This window comes from Podarcis pityusensis (assembly GCF_964106645.2).
Source record: "Podarcis pityusensis genome assembly, chromosome: 10".
Taxonomy (NCBI): Eukaryota; Metazoa; Chordata; class Lepidosauria; order Squamata; family Lacertidae; genus Podarcis; species Podarcis pityusensis.
The window spans coordinates 26291634-26311824 of record NC_138035.1 but is presented as its reverse complement, the minus strand read 5'-3'; the positions used below and the strand labels follow the sequence as shown (position 1 = coordinate 26311824).

Below are 20191 nucleotides of genomic sequence, written 5' to 3'. Positions count from 1 at the left end.
CACTGATATGGCATCCTGCAGCTCATGAAGAAGCAGTTTCCATGTGTCCAGGGTCCATGTGAAGGGCCCTGTAAATATCAGAGCCCAGACTGAATGGGGCTGTGTATCTATTAGGTTCCTGTTTTCAAGCCCAAAGTCTTAGGCAGATATTCTGAAGCTTTCAGATACATCCTGCACCAGTTTTGTGTTTTCCCTCCATGTACAAAATCCAAGAATTCATGTCATTTATAGCAGAATATGTTGCTATAATAATAATAATAATAATAATCCCATACTGCTCAGCTATCAAAAAAATCTGTCAGTAGGAGTAAAATCATAAGCATAAGATACTTTTCATAATGACAAAGCTCTTAAGGTTCTAAATAAGGCAAATAATCCTATCATGCTTAAAGTCTGATTCAGCCCATAGTATACAGAGTGCAAACTATGACACATCTGGGTCAGAAGCAACAGCTGCAGTGCTGCTAGTTTCTGTTGGGTAGGATTGCCATATTTTAAAGAGCAAAAAAGAGGACATTATGATGGCCATTCAAAGCAAATAAATACAATTTATCTTGAATTTTACCTTCTACTGTTCTATGCCGCTCAAGCGGAGATCTCAGAATGTGCAAAAATGCTTTTAACTGTATGCTTTCAAAGTTCACCTATGAGCCACATGTTCAAGGTGTGGGATAAAGATGATTTAAATAAATGAACCGATTCAATGCTATTCCTGGCATTAAGAGACCCAGATAATGTGATTTAAACCCACCCCCCGCCGCCCCCCAAAACCCTCTGTTAATTCAGAATTGTATAGAAGTATTTAGGAGATCTAGTTTATCACTATAGCAAAATAAATTATTGCAAATGCCAAAACTACATGGTCTTCGAGTTAGCAGACACTATTTGCTTAAATATGTACAAGAGCAAAGCAGCACCAATTAATTTTAGTTTTGTTCCGTTGCTGAATCATTTGTGGATCTATCCTATCACTTAGTACTTCTCATATGACATCGAGATGGCCAGAATTAAAATTGACAGAAAAATAATACATGAGCAAACTTGATTAGCTTCTTTATTAAAACCATTTTAAATTAGAGGAGGCGCTAGAAGACAATGCAGCTTGTACACTGGTTTCCCATGAGCTGCTGAATGGTCTGGTGTGATAAATTTGCATAGTCTGAAGCACACAAAGAGCTGATTAACTGAAACCCCTACAATGCTCCTGGAAGCAGCTATTGTAAAACAATAACCATAGGAACTTTACAAAATACACATAGCTGAATGACTCGAGAGCTTCAGAAAAATGTGTTTAGGATATATACTATTTGGAAACAGAATTGGGAGATTTTTATTCTGTGCCATAAAATGCTAAACTACCGTAATTTGGGAGAAGGGAGGAGAGGGGGAAAATGGGGGGGAGAGATTTACTGAAAAGGGTCAGAAGGTTACCTGTTTGTTATTTGAGTTAAAATGCTTACTTGACACTCAGAACAGCAAGTTAAGCAGTGGTTAAAAAAAAAAAAAAGTTACGAAAGTTGGGAGTCTTGTATGGACATGCTTCAAGTGGAAAGGGGGGGGAGGGGGGATAATTCTGTGCTTCGTTTTAATTCAATACAATTTTGTAATGCTTTCAGTGCTGTGATCCAAGGGATGAGATGGGTTAAGACAGTGGTGGCCAAACTTGACCCTCCAGCTGTTTTGGGACTACAACTCCCATCATCCCTGGCCACTGGTCCTGTTAGCTAGGGATGATGGGAGTTGTAGTCCCAAAACAGCTGGAGGGCCAAGTTTGGCCCCCCAGCTGGTTAAGAGATCCAACAAGATGGAACCAGATGTTATGGTTAAAACAACCTGTCCCCCAACTCTGAGTTCCACTAAGGCATCAATGGCCGTTTCTCTTCAAGCAGAGCTAATCCACATGGTGCTCCCTAGTTGTCGCACTGCAACTCCCATCACTCCGACTGCTGGGCAGGGCTAATGAGTGGAAGCCCAACATCTGGATGGGACCATGTGGGCTACCCGGGTCTAAAATATATTGCTACTACTCCAGATTATTTAGTACTTAATGGATTGACTCCCATTTTCACAAGGAATCTTAAAGCTCCAAAACTGCATGGAGTTATACAAGACGCTTGTGTGTGGCAAAAGTGACAAGAATAGAAAAAGAAAAACAATGAATTCACTTATGCTTAGAAACTATGAGCAATGCTTCCTGCCCACCCACCCCCAGCCCTCAAAACTTCCTTCTGTATATTTACCCAATTAACTCATTGCTGGGGTCCCCCCCCCCCAAAGCGGTCCAAGGCCTCTTCACTGGAGCTTCATGTATGATTTTAATTCTTTCTACTGGAATTATGTATTTTCTTCCAATGGATTAACTTGAGTTCTGCCTTTAATAGCATTTTAATTGCAGTTTTATTGCACTTTTAGGCTGCAATCCTATACATGCGTCCCTAGAAATAAGTCCCATTGAATTCACTGGGGCTTACTTCTGAGCAGGCATACATAGGATTCCTCAGTTAATTGGATTGGCTGATGTAAGCTGCTTTGGAAGCCTGCTGGCTGAAAAGCAGGACAAAAATAGACTAAGAAAGATACTTCATGTGGTCCTCAGGCCACCATATATTTTTAAAGGAATATGTCTACCATCCTGGGTTTGAGTTTGTGCTTTTAATAGTGTACACTAATTAAATAATACCAGAGAAGAAAAAGGCTATAAGAGGTACTGGATAGTCTGAATAATGTATCTTTATTCTGCACTACAGTGAGCACGCACTATCTCAATGCTAAGGGCCACAGAACTTTGTTTTCCTAAAGATAGCATTTATGAATTTGAAGTCATTTCCTTGTCTTTAGAGGCATTTTAGTGCAAATACTTCAAGAAATGTTTAAGCCTTTATCTGGGATCTTTAGCTATTAAAACAGCTTCTGTTTGCCATTTCAATCCTCCTTCCTTAAATACAGTTCTTCCACTTCAGGAATACTGCTCAGCATTGCTGCTTAGCTCTGTGATCTGCAAGACCATTGTTGGAGGTGTTAATCCTTTTTCACATGAGAGACTGCAAAACCTTCTTTCAGAGAAGTGATATATTGCTTTTTTCACATCAAAGGAGCCTAACTTTCCCCCTTCACTGGGACTTTTACAGAAGCAAGAGGAAATCTGGAAATATAATGATCTGGTGAATATAGAAGTCAGAACTTCTGTGTTCTCCCAGCCCTCTGTGGAATCAAGAACTGATTTCAGTTTTTGTGAATTTGAAAAAAAAGAAGCATGGCTGCTAAATCATTCCTTTTGTTTGAGCTCAATCAAAAGATATCTGGTGGAAGTCAAACTACTGATATAACAACAGGAATATTATCTCAAATGGGTTTAGGTTTCTCTGTTTGGCACTCCAAAAGAATGCAAGGATGTTCCTTGCAAAATTTCAAGTATCCCCTAAACTGCACCCTTTACAGAAGGGTAAAAATGAGAAGCACCAACAAAGTGCATCATTACTGAATAGAGTGTGGTTTTACATCTGCTTATCCACAACTTTCAGAAGATACAGAATTCTGAAATATTATTGAAGCAACATTTTTTTTAATGACTTTGGAGCAGTATTTCCCCCAGCTTCCTCCTTTCAGTAAATACAATTTCCACTCTGTTTTGTCAACTGCAGAAAGTGGGTGCTGCAGAAGATTCTGGGGCACCTCACAGCATACACTCAGCTCCCAGGGGGCACTGACTGAGGCTCTGAATGTACTCAATATTGTCTCATGCTGCACAGAGCAAGAGAAGATTGCGAGTGGTATATTTTCAAAAGGGTCTCATAAAACAAAGAGGAACCAATACTGAACCTATCTGCTAAGGACAACTGTACCCTTCTCTTGCAAGAAGATATATTTTTTAGGTTAGACATTATGGGGTGGGTTCAGGGGAACAGTCATGCAGACTAAGCAATGGTCTAAAGTTCCAAGGTATGCTATGGCATCTCCTGCACTGAAACATTTGAAGAAGAAAGGCTTGACGGGCATTTGTTGGGAGTTGTTTCCAACAGCAGAACTGCGGCTTGGAAAGTGGTCAGGCATCTAGCAAGCTCCAGCTCCACGTTTTTCTATGATTAACATAATTAGGCACGGTATGCAAAGCAGTCAAGCATACCATTCCAAGTGCACTGAAAACAATGCATATATTTTGTAGAGCACTTGGGGAAATTAACAAGTCTGAATGCTTTACGCAGGAGATGTCCTTATCAAGAAACTTCACCTGGGGGATTCCTATTGGTTTCCCCCTAGATTCTCTGAAAAGCAGGTCTGCTACCTTAATTTTGCTGCAGAGTTGCTAAGGGAAGACGTAGAAACTGAGGCCTTATCAGCAATGCATCTGAGCAAGTGGTTTGTTTATAGGTAACAACCTCATTTTCACACTTTGATTGATGCCTGATAACAGAAAGCAAATGAGGCGCTTATGTGACAATATTCCTAACTCGATTTTTTTTTATTTATCGTTTGTTTGTTTGTTTGTTTGTTTGTTTCATTTACAACCTGCCATTCCTTCCCGAAGCTAAAGTTGACTCACATGATACTGGTCACTGCCTTCCAAGACGTTATTGTCACAATCGCTCTGTGAGGTAGAAAGATGGCAGAAAGATGGTGACTGGTCCAAGGACACCCACTGAGCTCCGCAGCATTAAAGATGCATTATCTTTCAAAAAAGATAGCTGGTAGCTTCTGCTTATAAAAATTCCAGGCATGCTCCAAAAGGCAACCCCATCAAGGTCTTGGCAATATTAGAATTTATTCAATTGCCCAAGCTGTTGAAAGGCAGGTTTTTCATCAGCTAAATATTCTTTAATAAAAAGTTAAAAGATATAGTGAGTTTTACACAATTGAGAATGATAAGTAAGGGGCCTAAATTCAGTTAGCATCAGTCCGTCACTGCAAATGAACTCTGCATGTTGTACCATCTTTTAGCCAAGTGGCCCTGCAGTGACCAGAGTGGGATGAAATACCACCTAAGGTCTGGACAGCAGATTGGAAGTGCTGAAACACTCCTAATCCTCATAGGCAGAGCTGGCTAGAAGCATCGTGAACATCATGAAGGGATAGTCAATTGCCTTATTTCAATCTCCTGCTACTGCTGCTTGCCACGCACCCATAAAGTAAACCAAAAGGAAGCACAATGGTGGTTGCACTCAGCTCTGTTGTTCTTTAAAATCCAGTAACCCTTTTAAAGTTTCAACAGATCAGTGATAAGTAAGATTGCAATTCCATCTCCACTTGGATACAGTGGTTCCTCGGGTTACATACGCTTCAGGTTACATACGCTTCAGGTTACAGACTCTGCTAACCCAGAAATAGTGCTTCAGGTTAAGAACTTTGCTTCAGGATAAGAACAGAAATCGTGCTCCGGCGGCGCGGGGGCAGCAGGAGGCCCCATTAGCTAAAGTGGTGCTTCAGGTTAAGTACAGTTTCAGGTTAAGTACAGACCTCAGGAACAAATTAAGTACTTAACCTGAGGTTCCACTGTATATGCATTCACACACACACACACGTACATGCACAAAGACAAAGAGATTGGAATATTTTGGCCAATTGTGTGCAGAATTGTTATTTCAAAACAGAGCAATTTCCATTTTTTGTTAGCATTGTTATATTCTATATTTTACAGTATTAGGCTCCCAGTCATTTGCATCCACTGACACATTTTTAGTAACATGAGCATATGTACTTATGAATAGCTGAGAGCAGCATACCGTATTTTTCGCCCTATAGGACGCACATAGATTTTGGGGGGGGGGGAATAAAGGAAAAAAAATTATTTCCCCCCCCCAGGCGCGGGGCTGGGGCGGGGGAAGCCCGAGCTTCCGCCAACCCCAGCCCCCAGAACAGGCAGCTCTGGCAGCTTGCGGGGCTGAGGGAGGGGGAAGCCGGTGCTTCCCCCTCCCCCAGAACGGGTCCCAGAGCAATGCCGAAGCTGCACGCAGCTTCGGCATCGCTCTGGCAGCTTGCGCGGCTGGCAGCTTGTGCTCCCCCCTCCCCCAGAACGGGTCCCAGTGCGTCCTATAGGGCGAAAAATACGGTATATGTATATACCAATTTTATGCAGATACCCCCATATGCTACAAAATAAGCAATGCATATTGCATTATTTCAAGGACAGCAAATTAAAAAAATTAAACATAACAATGTATATACCTTTTTGCCCATGGCGACTGCTAAATTTGTCTCCAATTTCTGGCCGCCTCGTTTGCCTCAGCAATATTTTGATCAAAAATGCATCCTCAGCATTTGAAGATATCATGACTTTTTCAATGTATGAATCAGTTGCACCTTTGTAACTAACAATTAGGAGAGAAAACACATATTTCATTTCTCAGAAATAAAGCCACATTGTTTGTGGGACATCAGGTTGCAAGTTTTAAGCTCAGACAGCAAATGTACTTTTTTATACTAAAACTACTGCTAAAACACATTTGGAATTAAATTATAAGGAAAGGAATGACAGACACCTTTCTGTCCCTGATTTAAAAATGATACCACTGTGCTTGAATATTAAAAAAGAACATTAAATAAAGAATAAGTTGCAGCCCAGCCCTTCCACGATAAGTGAAAATTTTAATAGAAATGACATTTACCTGAACAACTTCTGCATTTATTGTTACATGAGTTTTGGATGTTCTCTTCAAATAATATACAACTCTACAATTCTGTGATTCTATATATTTGAGGTATACAGCATGTTCCAGAATGGAGCTAGTTTTCTTTCAGAATAAAAGTGGCCAGCTTGAGCACTTTAACAGCATGATTAATGGAATGTGTACTTTAGCCTACAGTTATTCTACACTGCACAACCTGGAAAACTAAGTTCACTGTCTGTGATCCAATGAAGTTCCTGACCTGGTCTCCCTGCCTTCTGCTGCTCAGCTTTATTTCCCACTTTTCCAGAACTAAGCATGAACTATCCACTCTTCCTTTCCCCCTCTGGCTTTTAGAAATAAAGTATGATGGTGTGACATACGTTACGGGCACATCTTTATATTGTGGTTGCTGCGGGATGCTGCTGCCTTCCAGAGGAGTCTGGGTCACAGTTGGCATTGACTTGTTCACAAGCACCTGCTTGTTTTCTACCTTTTCACCTGTAAGGATGTAGGAAGAAGAAAACAGGTTGTGCTTTTTTAATGCATCAAGTTGATCAAAATTATGAAGTACAGTGGTACCTCTGGTTATGTACTTAATTCGTTCCGGAGGTCCGTTCTTAGCCTGAAACTGTTCTTAACCTGAAGCACCACTTTAGCTAATGGGGCCTCCTGCCGCCGCAGCGCGATTTCTGTTCTCATTCTGAAGCAAAGTCCTTAATCCATGTAATATTTCTGAGTTAGCGGATTCTGTAACCTGAAGCGTATGTAACCCGAGGCACCACTGTATTTAAAAAAGTTTTCAAGTAAAGAAAAAATTGGCAGTGAACAGACTACTGAGTCTTATTATTCTAAGTGGACAGTTTTAAAAAGCCACCAATAAGCTTATTATTATTATTTATTGCACTTATCTGTTAATATTACATAAAATGTCTCAAAAAGACATAGAGTTGTAAAAGACCGTCAAATGCAAAATTTTAAATAACATTAAACCCCCATCAATGACTAAAAGTGCTCATCCTGCAATGTTACAAAAGGACAATCATGTTCCGTCCCACTAAAGGATGAACACATAGTATTATTTACTAAAAGTGATCATTTTAATGACAGTGCCTCCTCCATCATACTAAAAGATGAACACCAATACAGGCTAAGGTTTCATCATATTATCTGATCCCAATTAATAGGGCTGGCCCAAAACATTTTGGCACCTGAGGCAGACCCCAAAATGGGGCCCCCTCCCCATCAGGGAAGACGGGGTGAAGGAAGATCTACATCAGGAACAAGGGTGGCGGGGAGGGGAGAAAGATTGTCATCAGGATCTGCCCCTGTGACTCCAACCGCCTGAGGCAGTCACCTCACCTTGCCTCATAGGTGGGCCAACCTCACCAATTAAGAACCAAATACCAGGGCAAACAAGAACTTATTTGCCTGGCACAAAGTTTTCACTTTGTTTAGGTATACTCCATCTTAAAACTCAACTTTGACAAAGCATGCATTATAATTTCATCTACTCTCTGTTACATTGAATGCTTCCCCACTATTATTAATCCCTCAGCCCTTCACATTTACTCTGTTACTTTGATGGAATGCCACAGGGCATGGGGCTGCCGTGTTCTGTATTGTACCTAGCACACTTGCGCAAAATGATAGTTTCTTAAAATACACAAAACATCACTTTATACCTGGAGAGCAAATACCATCAGCATCTAGAATTTCATGGCGCCAGATTGGCTTGTGTGTAGCCGCATCCAGCATGGGTCCCATCACCTTGTCAAATGTTTGATTTGTGTAACGCTTCAGCGTACACTTGGCATTCTTGTACACGAGACACCTTCCAAAACCTCAGAGAAAGCAAACAAGTTGATCAAAATTCCTACCATGAGAGTTAGATAGTTAAGTGACTATTACGTTGCAAGTTCACAATATACCTCTACAGTACAGAAATGAGCCCTCTGAAAAGTTACTTATAACAGTGCTTCTCAAGCTATCTGATGTGGTAGACCGGCAATTCCCATCCCAAGGTACCAGGGCCTGGTACCCTATTTAGTCCCTGAAGCATCCCACCCAACCTGGGCTGTGGTGGAGTCACTGGGGTTTGGCAGCCAGTGGCTTGTGAACTGGCACTGGTCCGTGGACCACCACTTTGAGTAGCACTGATTTATAAGATAATGCAACTAAAAATATATTTCCTGGACACCTTTAAAAATGTAGGGCTGCGATCCTGCTAGAGAAGGCCTAAAAAAATATATATGGAAAAAATTGGCGTGGGAAGTAGATCTCCTGCGCAATTTTTCTGGTCCCCCCCTCCAAGCTTTCACATATCTAGATCCTATGTGTAATTGAAAGTATAGGATCAGGCTGCACTAATTTTGGCATGGACCTCTGCAGGCTACAAAAGCTGGCATTTATTTATTTATTAAATTTATATCCTCCTCTATCTCCATGAAAATCCAAGGGCAGCAAAGATAAAACAACACAATTAAAAATAAAAGAAAATAACACAGTTAAAACACTGTAAAACAATTAAAACCGTCTCTAACAAGTACTATGAAAATGCGATGGGCCCTGGTGAATGAAACCTTATGACACAATAAAATTGTTAGTCAGAGATTGCTAATATGGCTACTCTTGTTAAAACTGTGAGTTCAAAGTGGCCAGAAACTTTCCATAGTTTTAATAAAGGCCTCAAAGTATTTTTTTTAAAGAAGTATCACCTGTAGTTTGCCCTTCTAAAAATATCAGTCAATGATACTGATAACTTTTGCTTGTAAGAACTAAAAGTTAGAGCTAAACATACAAATGCACTGAGTTTCCTTCCTTAGCCTTAACTGACTAAAACGCATACATATTTCTAAACACAAGTAGAATGCCTCTGAATAAACTCTGGATTGAAAACCCAAAAATAGCTGTAAGTTATGCTTGACATATCTACATTATTCAGTGATACGAAGTAATTCTGAACAGTCTTTGATTTCTCCCCAATGTTAGCAGTCTGCAAGAAGGAAAACATTCTGCTTTAAATCATGTCTGCCATTGTTTTAGAAAAAAAGAATAAATTAAGTGTGCAGACATTAATGCCAAAGATACATGTCTAGGAATACAAGTATGGCTGCCTGGCAACTAGCAAGGAGGGGTGCAAAGGCTGGGGAAAGTGTGCTAGGATGTATCAGCACAAGCTGGCAGGAAAGTTTTGTGGCTACGCAAAATAAATGTTAGGCATTTCTCAAGGGGGATGGCACTTTGAAAATGATTGTTAGCACAACACTAAAACCAGATCATCCAGACAAGCTTCATCAAAGTGAAGACAGCAGGATACATTCACACACACACACCAACCTCCGGCAAAATTTAGTACGTTCCTTTTGGTCAGATGCCAGCTCTGCTAAAGGATATATGACACTGCAATTGTACGCATTAAAAAGCATTGGTTTAGAGAGCTTGCTTCCTTTTCAAAAAGTACTCTGGTTCAGGATTAAGTATAGAGGTTTGCTAGGCAATTTTATACTGCCTTTTCCCATTTTGTTTGCTGTAACACAGTGGCTGCAATTAGGTGTAATGCTAAACAATGGTTTATTGTTATAATAGCTTAGCCCAAAACCATAATTTAGGCTGCAAATGTACAGGCCAATTGGGTTCAGAGATGCCTGCTTGCTTTTGTTTTTAATCAGCTCAGCATTCCCAGTTTTATCTTGCAGGCGCTTCTGAAATCAGAGCAATGGCCATAACTACGATTTTCTAGTTCAGGAATCACACCAAACCATAGCTTTTACAAACCACAGGTTTAAAAACACATGACAGGTCCCAAACCATGGCTTGTTAAGTGAAATATTACCCTATATCTGGGGTAGCCAATGTTCTGCCCTCCAGTACTTTTTGGACTCCAGTCCCCATCAGCCTCAGACACCATGGCCAATAGTCAGAGATGATGGGATTTGTAGTTCAGCAAAATGGCTGAAGGATACCATGATGGCTACCCTCTCCACTGAACTGCAGTTAAATTTATTTACCATGGTTGAATGAATTGAGCTGAAGAAAGAAACATAGCTCTCAATCCACTGATAATGGCAGAGCATTATGAGGTCCTTCTTACCTCTGTCTAAAGAAGCTTTGTTTAACACAAGAGCATCTTCAATGTCATAACCACTGTAACTCATCACAGCAACTGTAGCATTCTGTCCAGCTGGCAATTTCTCAAAATCTATGAGTTCTATGGTTTTTGTTTTAACCATTGGTCTTTGGGGATACGCCAACAGATACATAAGAGTATCTATTCTGTTTCTCTGATTATATCCAATGGTACCTGCAATTTAAAAAAGATATTATTATTATTATTATTATTATTATTATTATTATTATTATTTCATTTATACACTGACTTTTTTGCTGTAAGGACTCAAGGTAGCCTACAAATAAAAACAAGAATTGCTAAAAACATTGAAAAAACAATAATAAAAGCAAACAATAGTAAAAGCAAACACTGATAGAATTAAAACTATAAACATACAGAACATATGTTTAAAACATACAAATAAATGCAATAAAAACAGCACAGTACCAGCCCTTTCACAAAAAGCAGACAGTTTCCCCAAAGCCTGTTGGAACAAGGGTTTTGACTGCCAATGGAAGAGAAAGGAGGGAGCCAATCTAGCTTCTCCAGGGAGGAAGTTCCAGAGTCTGGGAGTCGCCACTAAGAAGGCTCTGTCCTGCATCCCCACCAAGCGTTCTTGTGAGGGTGGTGGGACCAAGAGGTAGGCCTCCCCTGAAGATCTCAAAACCCAGATGGGCTCGTATGAGGGAATACAGTCTTTCAGATAGCTTGGACCCAAGTTGTGCTGGGCAATTATCATGAGCAAAATAGCTTGAAAACGCTGTTTTTTACAATACCAACTACTAGTAAGAAGTACTAGTACAGAAAAAGCTGCAAGTACCCAGGCTCTATAATTTGTCTGATAGTGCTTTCAAATAAGAGACTCTAAAGAGTGCTCCATATAGCACTTCTTCAATCTACCTTCAGCTAAGTCTCATCTGTCCTCCTCCTCTGTCTATGTATGCAGCATTTATAGAAGAATGTACCAAAGCGGCACACATATCAAATAAACAGCAATATATATACACGGTTTAAAAAGCACTGTAGTTCATGTTTGTAGACCCATGGGCATTAATGGACTTAAATTAGTCATGTTCATTAATATCAGTTTGGGCCCACTTCAAGAATGACTAGTATTGGAGACAGTGGGTCTAATTCAGACCCTAATGGATCTATGCTGAGTAGAACTTAGTTGAATAAAACTCATAGTCATAGAGCCAATAAGCAAATGTATAACAAAACTATCCGTCTAAACAACTTTATATTAAAAAAAAACCCAACCACCCTGGGTTCACCATTGCCTCAGTGTTTCTTTCAACCTCACTAACCAAACAACATTTATTTACCTCAAGATATCACCTGTCTGCTCTTGTGTTACCTACCCTACAGCTAGGGTGCAAAAGCCACTATAAAGTCTATTTCTCTATCAAGAACTGGGCTTGCAGCAACCTAGTTAGAAATACAACAGCTTCTTCAGTGGATTAGCCATGGGGCAAGGCATAATGGCTGCAATCCAGAGCTGTGCCTGTAAAAGTTTCCCTTTTCAGAGACATGAATGGTGAGTGCATTCCTGAGGTTCCATAAAACCTTTAGATAGCAATCAGTGTATGAACATCACTCCCTGAAAAGGCCAACCTTTCCTGTATGTTTGGAACTTTACTACTGAACAAGGCACAGAGAGCTGGATCCAGACACATTCCCATTGATTTCAATAGGCTTATTCTAAGCATGACCAAGTTTGGATCTAACCCTCATATATTTTTAATAAGCAAAACAATTCATCACCAATATTTTAAATAGCAACATGTATCTTTCTTAAATATGAACATATTTGACAGCTGCATGGGAAGCTAATATGCTAGTTAACTAGTCTAGGTACCTATTCCATTTGAGCTTTTGGAAGTAGTACTCTTCCTACTCCATAAACAGAAGAAAGAATGCTAAAGTATCAGTTTTGTGTTTTTAACACAATTCAAGAAACACTGATTTGTGTAAACCATAGTTAACAATTCTCATCTGATATCCTGCTTTGCTAAACTATGGTTTTCGCAAATTAGTTTTCTGTAATAAGACAAAATAGGAAACAACAGTTTGTTACAAACCATAAATGGCAGGTTAACATTTCCTCTCTTTGTGTGGGAAAGCAGAGAGGAAGGGGAGGGTGGCGTGTGAGTTCCAAACACTGGCTTCAGCATGTTCTTGTAACAACAAACCACAGTTTGCTATGACATCTTATGTTTTTAGCTTGTTCTGTTTTATCTGTGTAAGCTACCTTTAGCCCTGGACTGGGGAAAAGATGGGATATAAATAAATATATACTCCTGCTGCTGCTACTGAATGTATTATTTATATGGATAATTTATCTCTGAGTTCCTTTTAATATTATAGCTGGGATCCAATAGCCTTGCACATCCAAGCATTTCCAAATGTGCACTAAAGCTCCCTCCAATTCTATTCTACTGAAACAACGCACACCGCATGAGACAAGAGACTTGAAGATCCTCCAGAATTTGGAGCAGCTTCTCCACAACCTCTAAAGTTCTGCTGCACATATAGAAGCTACTCAAGAGTCCCTGTCATCATTCATCCAGAGACTGCTTGGAGGAATATGATACTATTACATTGTTGAAGCCTAGCTAGGTGTCACCCGGCTCAGTGCCTGGACGCAACACCACCTGGGAGCCTCAGATCAGCCGCATTCTAAGCTTCTTGAAGGAAAACCAGGATATAAGCATTATAAGTAAAATGCTTAAATAGTCTTGCAACAGCTCACCCAAGCCTATAACCTAAAACCATATTTTTCGCTACTGAGTATGCCCACCATACTTTCCAAAATACATCTACAGCACCTGCATATTATGGGACACACCCATTTCCCTCACTTGAATGACTGCTAAGCCCAAGGATGCAATTTTTGCAAGCAATGAAAGCATTTCAGTGATCAGAATGGGGCAAGGCTGAGCAATGGGTCCTTTCTTCTCAGCAGGAAGCTAAAATGCTATCTCAATAATCCCAAGCTCTTGACAGCCCAGGAAGTGACTAAATGGACTTGAACATGGATCTCCTCCAGGACAATACAAAGACAGTTAGTGGCAGCAGGGGGTGGGCAAAGACGACTATAGAAAGGGCTGGGGTGATTTTTTTTAAAGGGCAAACGTATCTGATGCGATGAATCACCGCAGACAGACTCAAAACAGTCAGTTTATGAGACTCAGCACAAAATTTCCTCAGTGCTGATATTACTTAGCAAATATCCTAGCAAATCTAGGAGGACTGGGAGAGAATTGCAACTATGACCACATAGGGTGCTTTTTTCCCTGGTGGGAGGGAGGAGATTCCATAGGTTTTTCGCAAACGTTCCGCACACAATGTAAAAACTCAATTTAAACAAATCTGTAATATGCCAACTTTAGAAATGCAGTTTTGTCTCCCTGGTCTTTCTTCAGAGTCAGGTGCTTTGCAATAGCAGACAGAAACAAAGCCTTAGAAAAAAATATTACTAAAGATATTCAGCAGCTTTTGTGTTCCCAGCGTCAGCAGTAACGTCAGAGGATTGTATCCAAGGAGCTAAATGTGCAAGACCCAGGGTCAAAGCAGCTGAATACACCAACCTCAGAAAACACAGACAATGAATTGCAAATGACACTGAAAACAAAACGAGAAAAAAAGACCTTCACACAGAAAACTACAAAAGAACTCTACAGATACTGAATTGGCTTTCTGTACACACTGATCCTGCTTAACTGTGTGTGGTAACTAACCAAACCTTCTGAGGCTAATAGTCCTAAAATAGAGTCCCTGGGGCGGGCGGGCGGGGGGGGGGGGGAATCACAGTAAAAAAGAGAGGCAAAAATAAAATAAAAATGACGCATATATATATATGTTTTTTCCTCCAACTTTTTATTTCTGCCAGAAAGTGACAGAGAAGGAACATGATTCAGTTTTAGAATTTATTCAGGGAAATGTGATTTCCAGAAATGACACATACATAATAGTAAAGTATTAATAGTAAATATTTTAAACACAACTTGGTGTTAACTTTTCAAGAGTAAGTCTCAATAACTGAACAGGGGATAGTAAGAACACAACTCTCTGGCACTGCTTGCAGGTGAAACTGCTCCAGATAATTTTTTCAAGGACAGTGTCCAAGAGTGGGGATGGGATGGGAGAGATTTAGTCACAAAGATTTTTTTTGGGGGGGTGGGGTAAATGACCCAGTTTAAAGCTATATGATACAATGCAAATTGGTAAGCCCAGGAAGTGCTAAGTTTATTTTAATGAAGGCTTGAAAGTTTGCGTGTGTGTGTTTGTGTGTTATCATAAATGAGCAAACATATGATACAGGGGTCAACATGCACACAATGCACCCACGCATTGCCCCATTCATTTTAATGGAAAGAGCGAGTTTTGTGTCCACAGGTTCTACAGACTGGGGAGGTGGATTTGCACCCCTGGAATTGCCATGCTCATTTAACGAAATAATAGTGATTGCTAGATTGAGACAAAATATCTTTTTTGGAAGGCCATCTTGTATTCCTGCATTGACATATGAACTGCATGACTAGCACACTCTAATATGAACTACTGGCAGGTGGGTTTGTTTGTTTTTGTGAACCTTATACACTACTTTATATGTACTTGTGATAAATAACTAATGGGGGAAAGTTTAGCCAGCGAGCAAAAGATGGCAAAACATTTGTGAAATAGGATAGCAATGCATTACTATTTGAAATTTAGCATATATGAGAATCTGCTGCTTTTCCACAGTTGTAGTTTGGTATTATGTGTGTTTGCTCAAAGGTATCATCCACTGAACTCAAATCTGTAAATGTGCTTAAGATTGCAACGCTCGTGTTATATGTTACCACATTAAGAAGCCACTGATAACGAGTGCATTCCAGCTTTTCCTAGAAAAGGAAAATTCATTGTAACTACATTTCCATATCTAGATCTTGTTAAAGAACTAGCAATTAATACTGAAAGGTTACACACATTAGTGACTGACAGGAAATCTCCATGTTCTCTGTCAGTCTTTGTGTTTTTATTTTTATTTTAGAAAAATATATAGAGCACAGAATGCTACAGTGCAAGGTGACATAAAGACACTTGCTAGCTCTCCAGCAACACTGAAAAAGCAAGTACAGTAACTTTCATACTAGCAATACCGTTTTAAGCATCTTTAAAAACAAATTTGAATCTCACATTCCACTATGGCAAAATCAGCTTATCATCAATGGTTTTAAAATAATTTAATACTATACAGCTTGCACAACAAAGCAACTACTCAGATGTGAGGCCCAGGTCTTACCCATAGCTTGCTTCCCCATAGCACACTGGTAAGTGTTTCTTGGAGACTGGTTATGGTGAGGGTAAGGAATGAGGCCGGCACACACGCCAAGAAGAGTAAAAGGTTCAATCTCCAGGTGTGTTGTCTCTCTTTTAAGCGGAGGTGGGAGGAAGGGGAGAGAAACAAAAAGATCATGAGTAAGTAGCTATATTTCTTAAAGCTTGCAGCCCACATACAGTCAAACCTTGGTTTCCGAACGCCTCCGTTATCGTACGTTTTGGCTCCCAAATGCCAAAAACCTGGAAGTAAATGCTCCGGTTTTTGAACGTTTCTCAGAACCTGAGTTTCCGACACGCCCTCCGCTTGAGTGCAAGAAGCTCTTGCAACCAATCGGGAGCTGCGCCTTGGTTGTCAAATGTTTCAGAAGTCAAACGGTCTTCCGGAACAGATCACGCTAGACAACCAAGTTTACCTGTACTGACAAACAAGAAGGCTCAAATATGTATTTCATGGCTTTCATGAACCAGGGAAATAATGGAAAAGTCACACAGACAGCGAAGAAGAGAATGGCAAATATAAGGGCTGCATCCACTCCATACATCTGAAGCACTAGTATACCACTTTAGCGGTTGTGGGAATCCTGGGGACAGCAGCTTGTCAAGTGTCCTGGGAATTGTAGCTCTGAGACAAAACAGTATCATCGTGGTGTGACTGTGACCCTGCATTCTAAATCACACAAAACGTTCCTCTATTGCATTTTACAAGTCAGTAACCTAGTGATGCCTTACAGGCTGGAAGCTCCAGGGTGTACAAGAAATCCCCCCCCCCCTCCAAGGGAAAATGTAAAGAGATATGCCGCCCTGGGACCTTTGGACGAAGGGCTGCAAACAAATTAAATAAATAATAACAATATAATATGACTGATCTAAATGGGGAAACAGGCTTGTTCAGGAACCCCGTGAGTGCATTCCTAGTTCCATCAGGTATACAAATGAAAGACAACATAAATATCCCTGAGGAGCATTTTTCATAAATATATAGCATACTTTATCTCAGATATCTGCATATATATGCATCATTCCCTGCTCTCTCACTCCTGTAAGCCACTCAACACAACATGAGGAACTCCTTCCTATGCCAATACCAGCTTTACCACACAAATTTCTTAACGCAGAACACTTACTTTGTAATTGTATGTTCATACAGTGCAATGTTGCAGTCATTTTCCTCGTTCACATCCAAATATTCAACCAGACTTTCGTGTAAAAAGTCTTCAAAATTCCTGAAGGCAGAGCATGAATGTGTAAAAATAACTTACAAATTCCACATTAAGCCCCTGTTATCGCATCTATTTAAAAAAGTGAATGACCAATTTGTGTAGAAACTGAACTGTTACTACTGCTGTGAACTAAATTCTTCTGAAAACCAGCTCATATACAGTGGTGCCTCGCAAGACGAAATTAATCCATTCCGCGAGTGTCTTCGTCTAGCGGTTTTTTCGTCTTGCGAAGCAATCCTATTAGCGGATTAGCGCTATTAGCGGTTTAGCGGCTATTAAAGGCTTAGCGGCTTAGCTGCTAAAAGGCTATTAAAGGCTTAGCGGCTTAGAAAAAGGGGGGGGGAAGCGAAAAAAAAATCTCAAGACTCGCAAGACATTTTCATCTTGCGAAGCAAGCCCATAGGGAAATTCGTCCTGTGAAGCGCATTGAAAACGGAAAACCCCTTCGTCTAGCGGGTTTTCCGTCTTGTGAGGCATTCGTCTTGCGGGGCACCACTGTACTAGCATGAAATGAAAGTGGGGTTTGAGGCTGCCTGATACAGGGTCAGATCGTTGGTCTCACTAGCTCAGCATTTTCTACACCAGGGAGGGGAAGCCTGTGGCCCTCCGCATGTCACTGGACTCCAAGTTCCATCAACCTTAGCCAGCATGACCAATGGTCAGAGATGATGCAGTAGCTGAAAAATATTTGGAGGGACAGGTTCCCCATCTCTGGTCCAAACTGATAGAAGCATCTTCTTTTTTAATTGCTACAGGATCACCTAATGTGATTTATCCTAATTTCTGCATAGCTATACCTAGACAAGGAAACAAGCATGTTGCATGCCCAGTTGCTTACCTATAACCTTGTGCAAGTTCTTCCATATGCTTGCCTGTAACTGCAGGTTTTTGCTTCTTCACAATGATGTAAGGCCTGCATTAGGGAAAAGGAAGAGAGTTAAGCAACACCTTGCATATTGGTTGATAAATCCTTCAGGAGCTTCAGCAGCTGTAGATCCAAACAGTTTTCACTTTTCTCAATCTTCTCCTTAATCAGGGACCATATTTTAATTTCAGATGAAGGTTTCAGTTCATCATACCAAGTCCTTATACAGTGTTCCTTCTAACGGAACAGTATTATTTAAGCTTGCCGATGAGTATCGCAACATTTATTAAGCTTATATATATATATATATATATATATATATATAATGATATTTATTGAAAAAAGAGTTTTTTTAAAAATTACAAGGAAGAAAGACAAAACAGAAAAAGAAAAAGAAAAAAATAAAACCGTCATTTTCAAATTCTCTACTTTCATTACCTTCTTTGTATGACCTCCTCCTCCTCCCTTTTCTTGTATCTTGATTAATAGTTGTATTCTGTCATTACATTGCCTTACTCTATTTTCATCTTATCTTATAAAAAAACCTTAAAGCTTAAGACTTAAATCTTATTTTTACCAACTTCTCATAACCATTACCTTTTTACCTAATTCTTTAAACATTTTTACAAGAGCCAAGTAATTTCATTTCAACATTTTTCTAACATTCATCAATTTTATAAAACATTCCTAATGATAGAAAAAAGAAATAGGAACAATCCAATCTTCTTCCAGTGTCCCTTCCTCCTGGTCCCGGGTTTGTCAGTCTTTTTATCCCATTAGTCTGGCACATTAACCTGGTGATCTTATATCCGAGGCCTTCAAGTCTCTTCCATGTCCCTTCCGCAGCTCTTCTTCATATTTTCCTTTCACTCGTGGGAACTCCAGCTTGGTAGTGTTTTTGACCCTTTTCAACAAATCAGCCCCTTTCCCATAGTCCAGATTAGACTCCATGTGGTATTTTAAGACATGTTTCAAATTCCCTCCAAAATTGAGAGCCCCCACAGCTCCAAGCATCTGACGGCCCATTGCCAGACTCGGAAAGTCCAAACATCTCTGCATAGGGGGGTCAGTCCAACCCCCCATTTCCAAATCAATCCAAACTTTATCTTTCCAAATCTGGTTTTTTCCAAGTTCATTTATCAAATCCAAAGGCTCATTTTCCTGCAGGGCCAAAAGTTCCTCCCTTTCTGGCGCCCAAGATTCAGCAACATCCTCTTCTCTCAACTGTTCTGTCATGGCACACTCCTGTTTAAGTTCCTGGGTGGGCTCCATATAATTTCCCACTACCTGTTCAAATGTTCTGGCCGCATTAGTCATCAAATCCGTCTTCTGGCTTAACTGGTCCAATAGGGCATTTATTTTACAGAAAGCACCCAACAGTGCTTCTGAGAACATTGTCCTACAAGGTCACAAGTCCTTTCCCACGGTTGTAATCTGTGGCAGCTGCAAGCTCCCTAGAATTAGTTACAGTTTCACAGTCCCCCTCTAGGGGGAAAACTTCTGGTTGTTCTTTCTTTTAAGGACAATAGCAACAAAGTTTCTTTTTTTAAGATATTTTGTCAATATTTGTTCCTTTAAAATGCGAAAGGAAACAGTGGAATCACAATGTTACTCTTCTTTTAACTATTTGTCAAAAACATTTGTCTCTGGTCAATGAACTTCAAACGTCAATTCTGACACCCCGCTCCAGGATCAGGACGGTGGAAAGTTACTTTACTTTAAACTCACTTCTGCATGTTTAAACAGTCCAAAAAAGATCCCCCTTCTTCTCCTGCTACCGAAGGGGGATTCAATGATTTTAAACGGTGAAAACCAATCCTTTGAAAGTGATTTTCTAAGCTCTAGTTTACGTTGTCTTTGCTTTCTTCTGACTACAAGGAAACGGAAGGCTGACTTCCTGTTTAGACCTTCCCGTGTCAGTACCAAAGTAAGGTAAATTTTTAAGTCCAATTCCTTTCTAATCGCCAGTTCTTATTTGAAGTCCAATTGTTCAATGTTTAAGTACTCACGAGTGATTATTTTAGATGCCAAATTGTCCCAGGAAAAGGGCAGCGCTCTCCGGCAACGGCTA

General features: G+C 40.1%; 1 protein-coding gene across 1 annotated transcript in view; it reads right to left on the bottom strand.

Annotated features, from left to right (window-relative positions):
* POLR3B (RNA polymerase III subunit B) overlaps positions 1–20191 on the bottom strand; it is a 61446-nt gene that overhangs the window by 17799 nt on the left and 23456 nt on the right. The window contains exons 17-23 of the mRNA XM_080971673.1: positions 18094–18168; positions 17160–17258; positions 15998–16125; positions 10693–10902; positions 8285–8443; positions 6983–7100; positions 6160–6302 (exon numbers count right to left, since the gene is read on the bottom strand). Coding sequence (XP_080827799.1) covers positions 6160–6302; positions 6983–7100; positions 8285–8443; positions 10693–10902; positions 15998–16125; positions 17160–17258; positions 18094–18168 — 932 coding nt within the window. The remainder of the gene's footprint in view (positions 1–6159; positions 6303–6982; positions 7101–8284; positions 8444–10692; positions 10903–15997; positions 16126–17159; positions 17259–18093; positions 18169–20191) is intronic.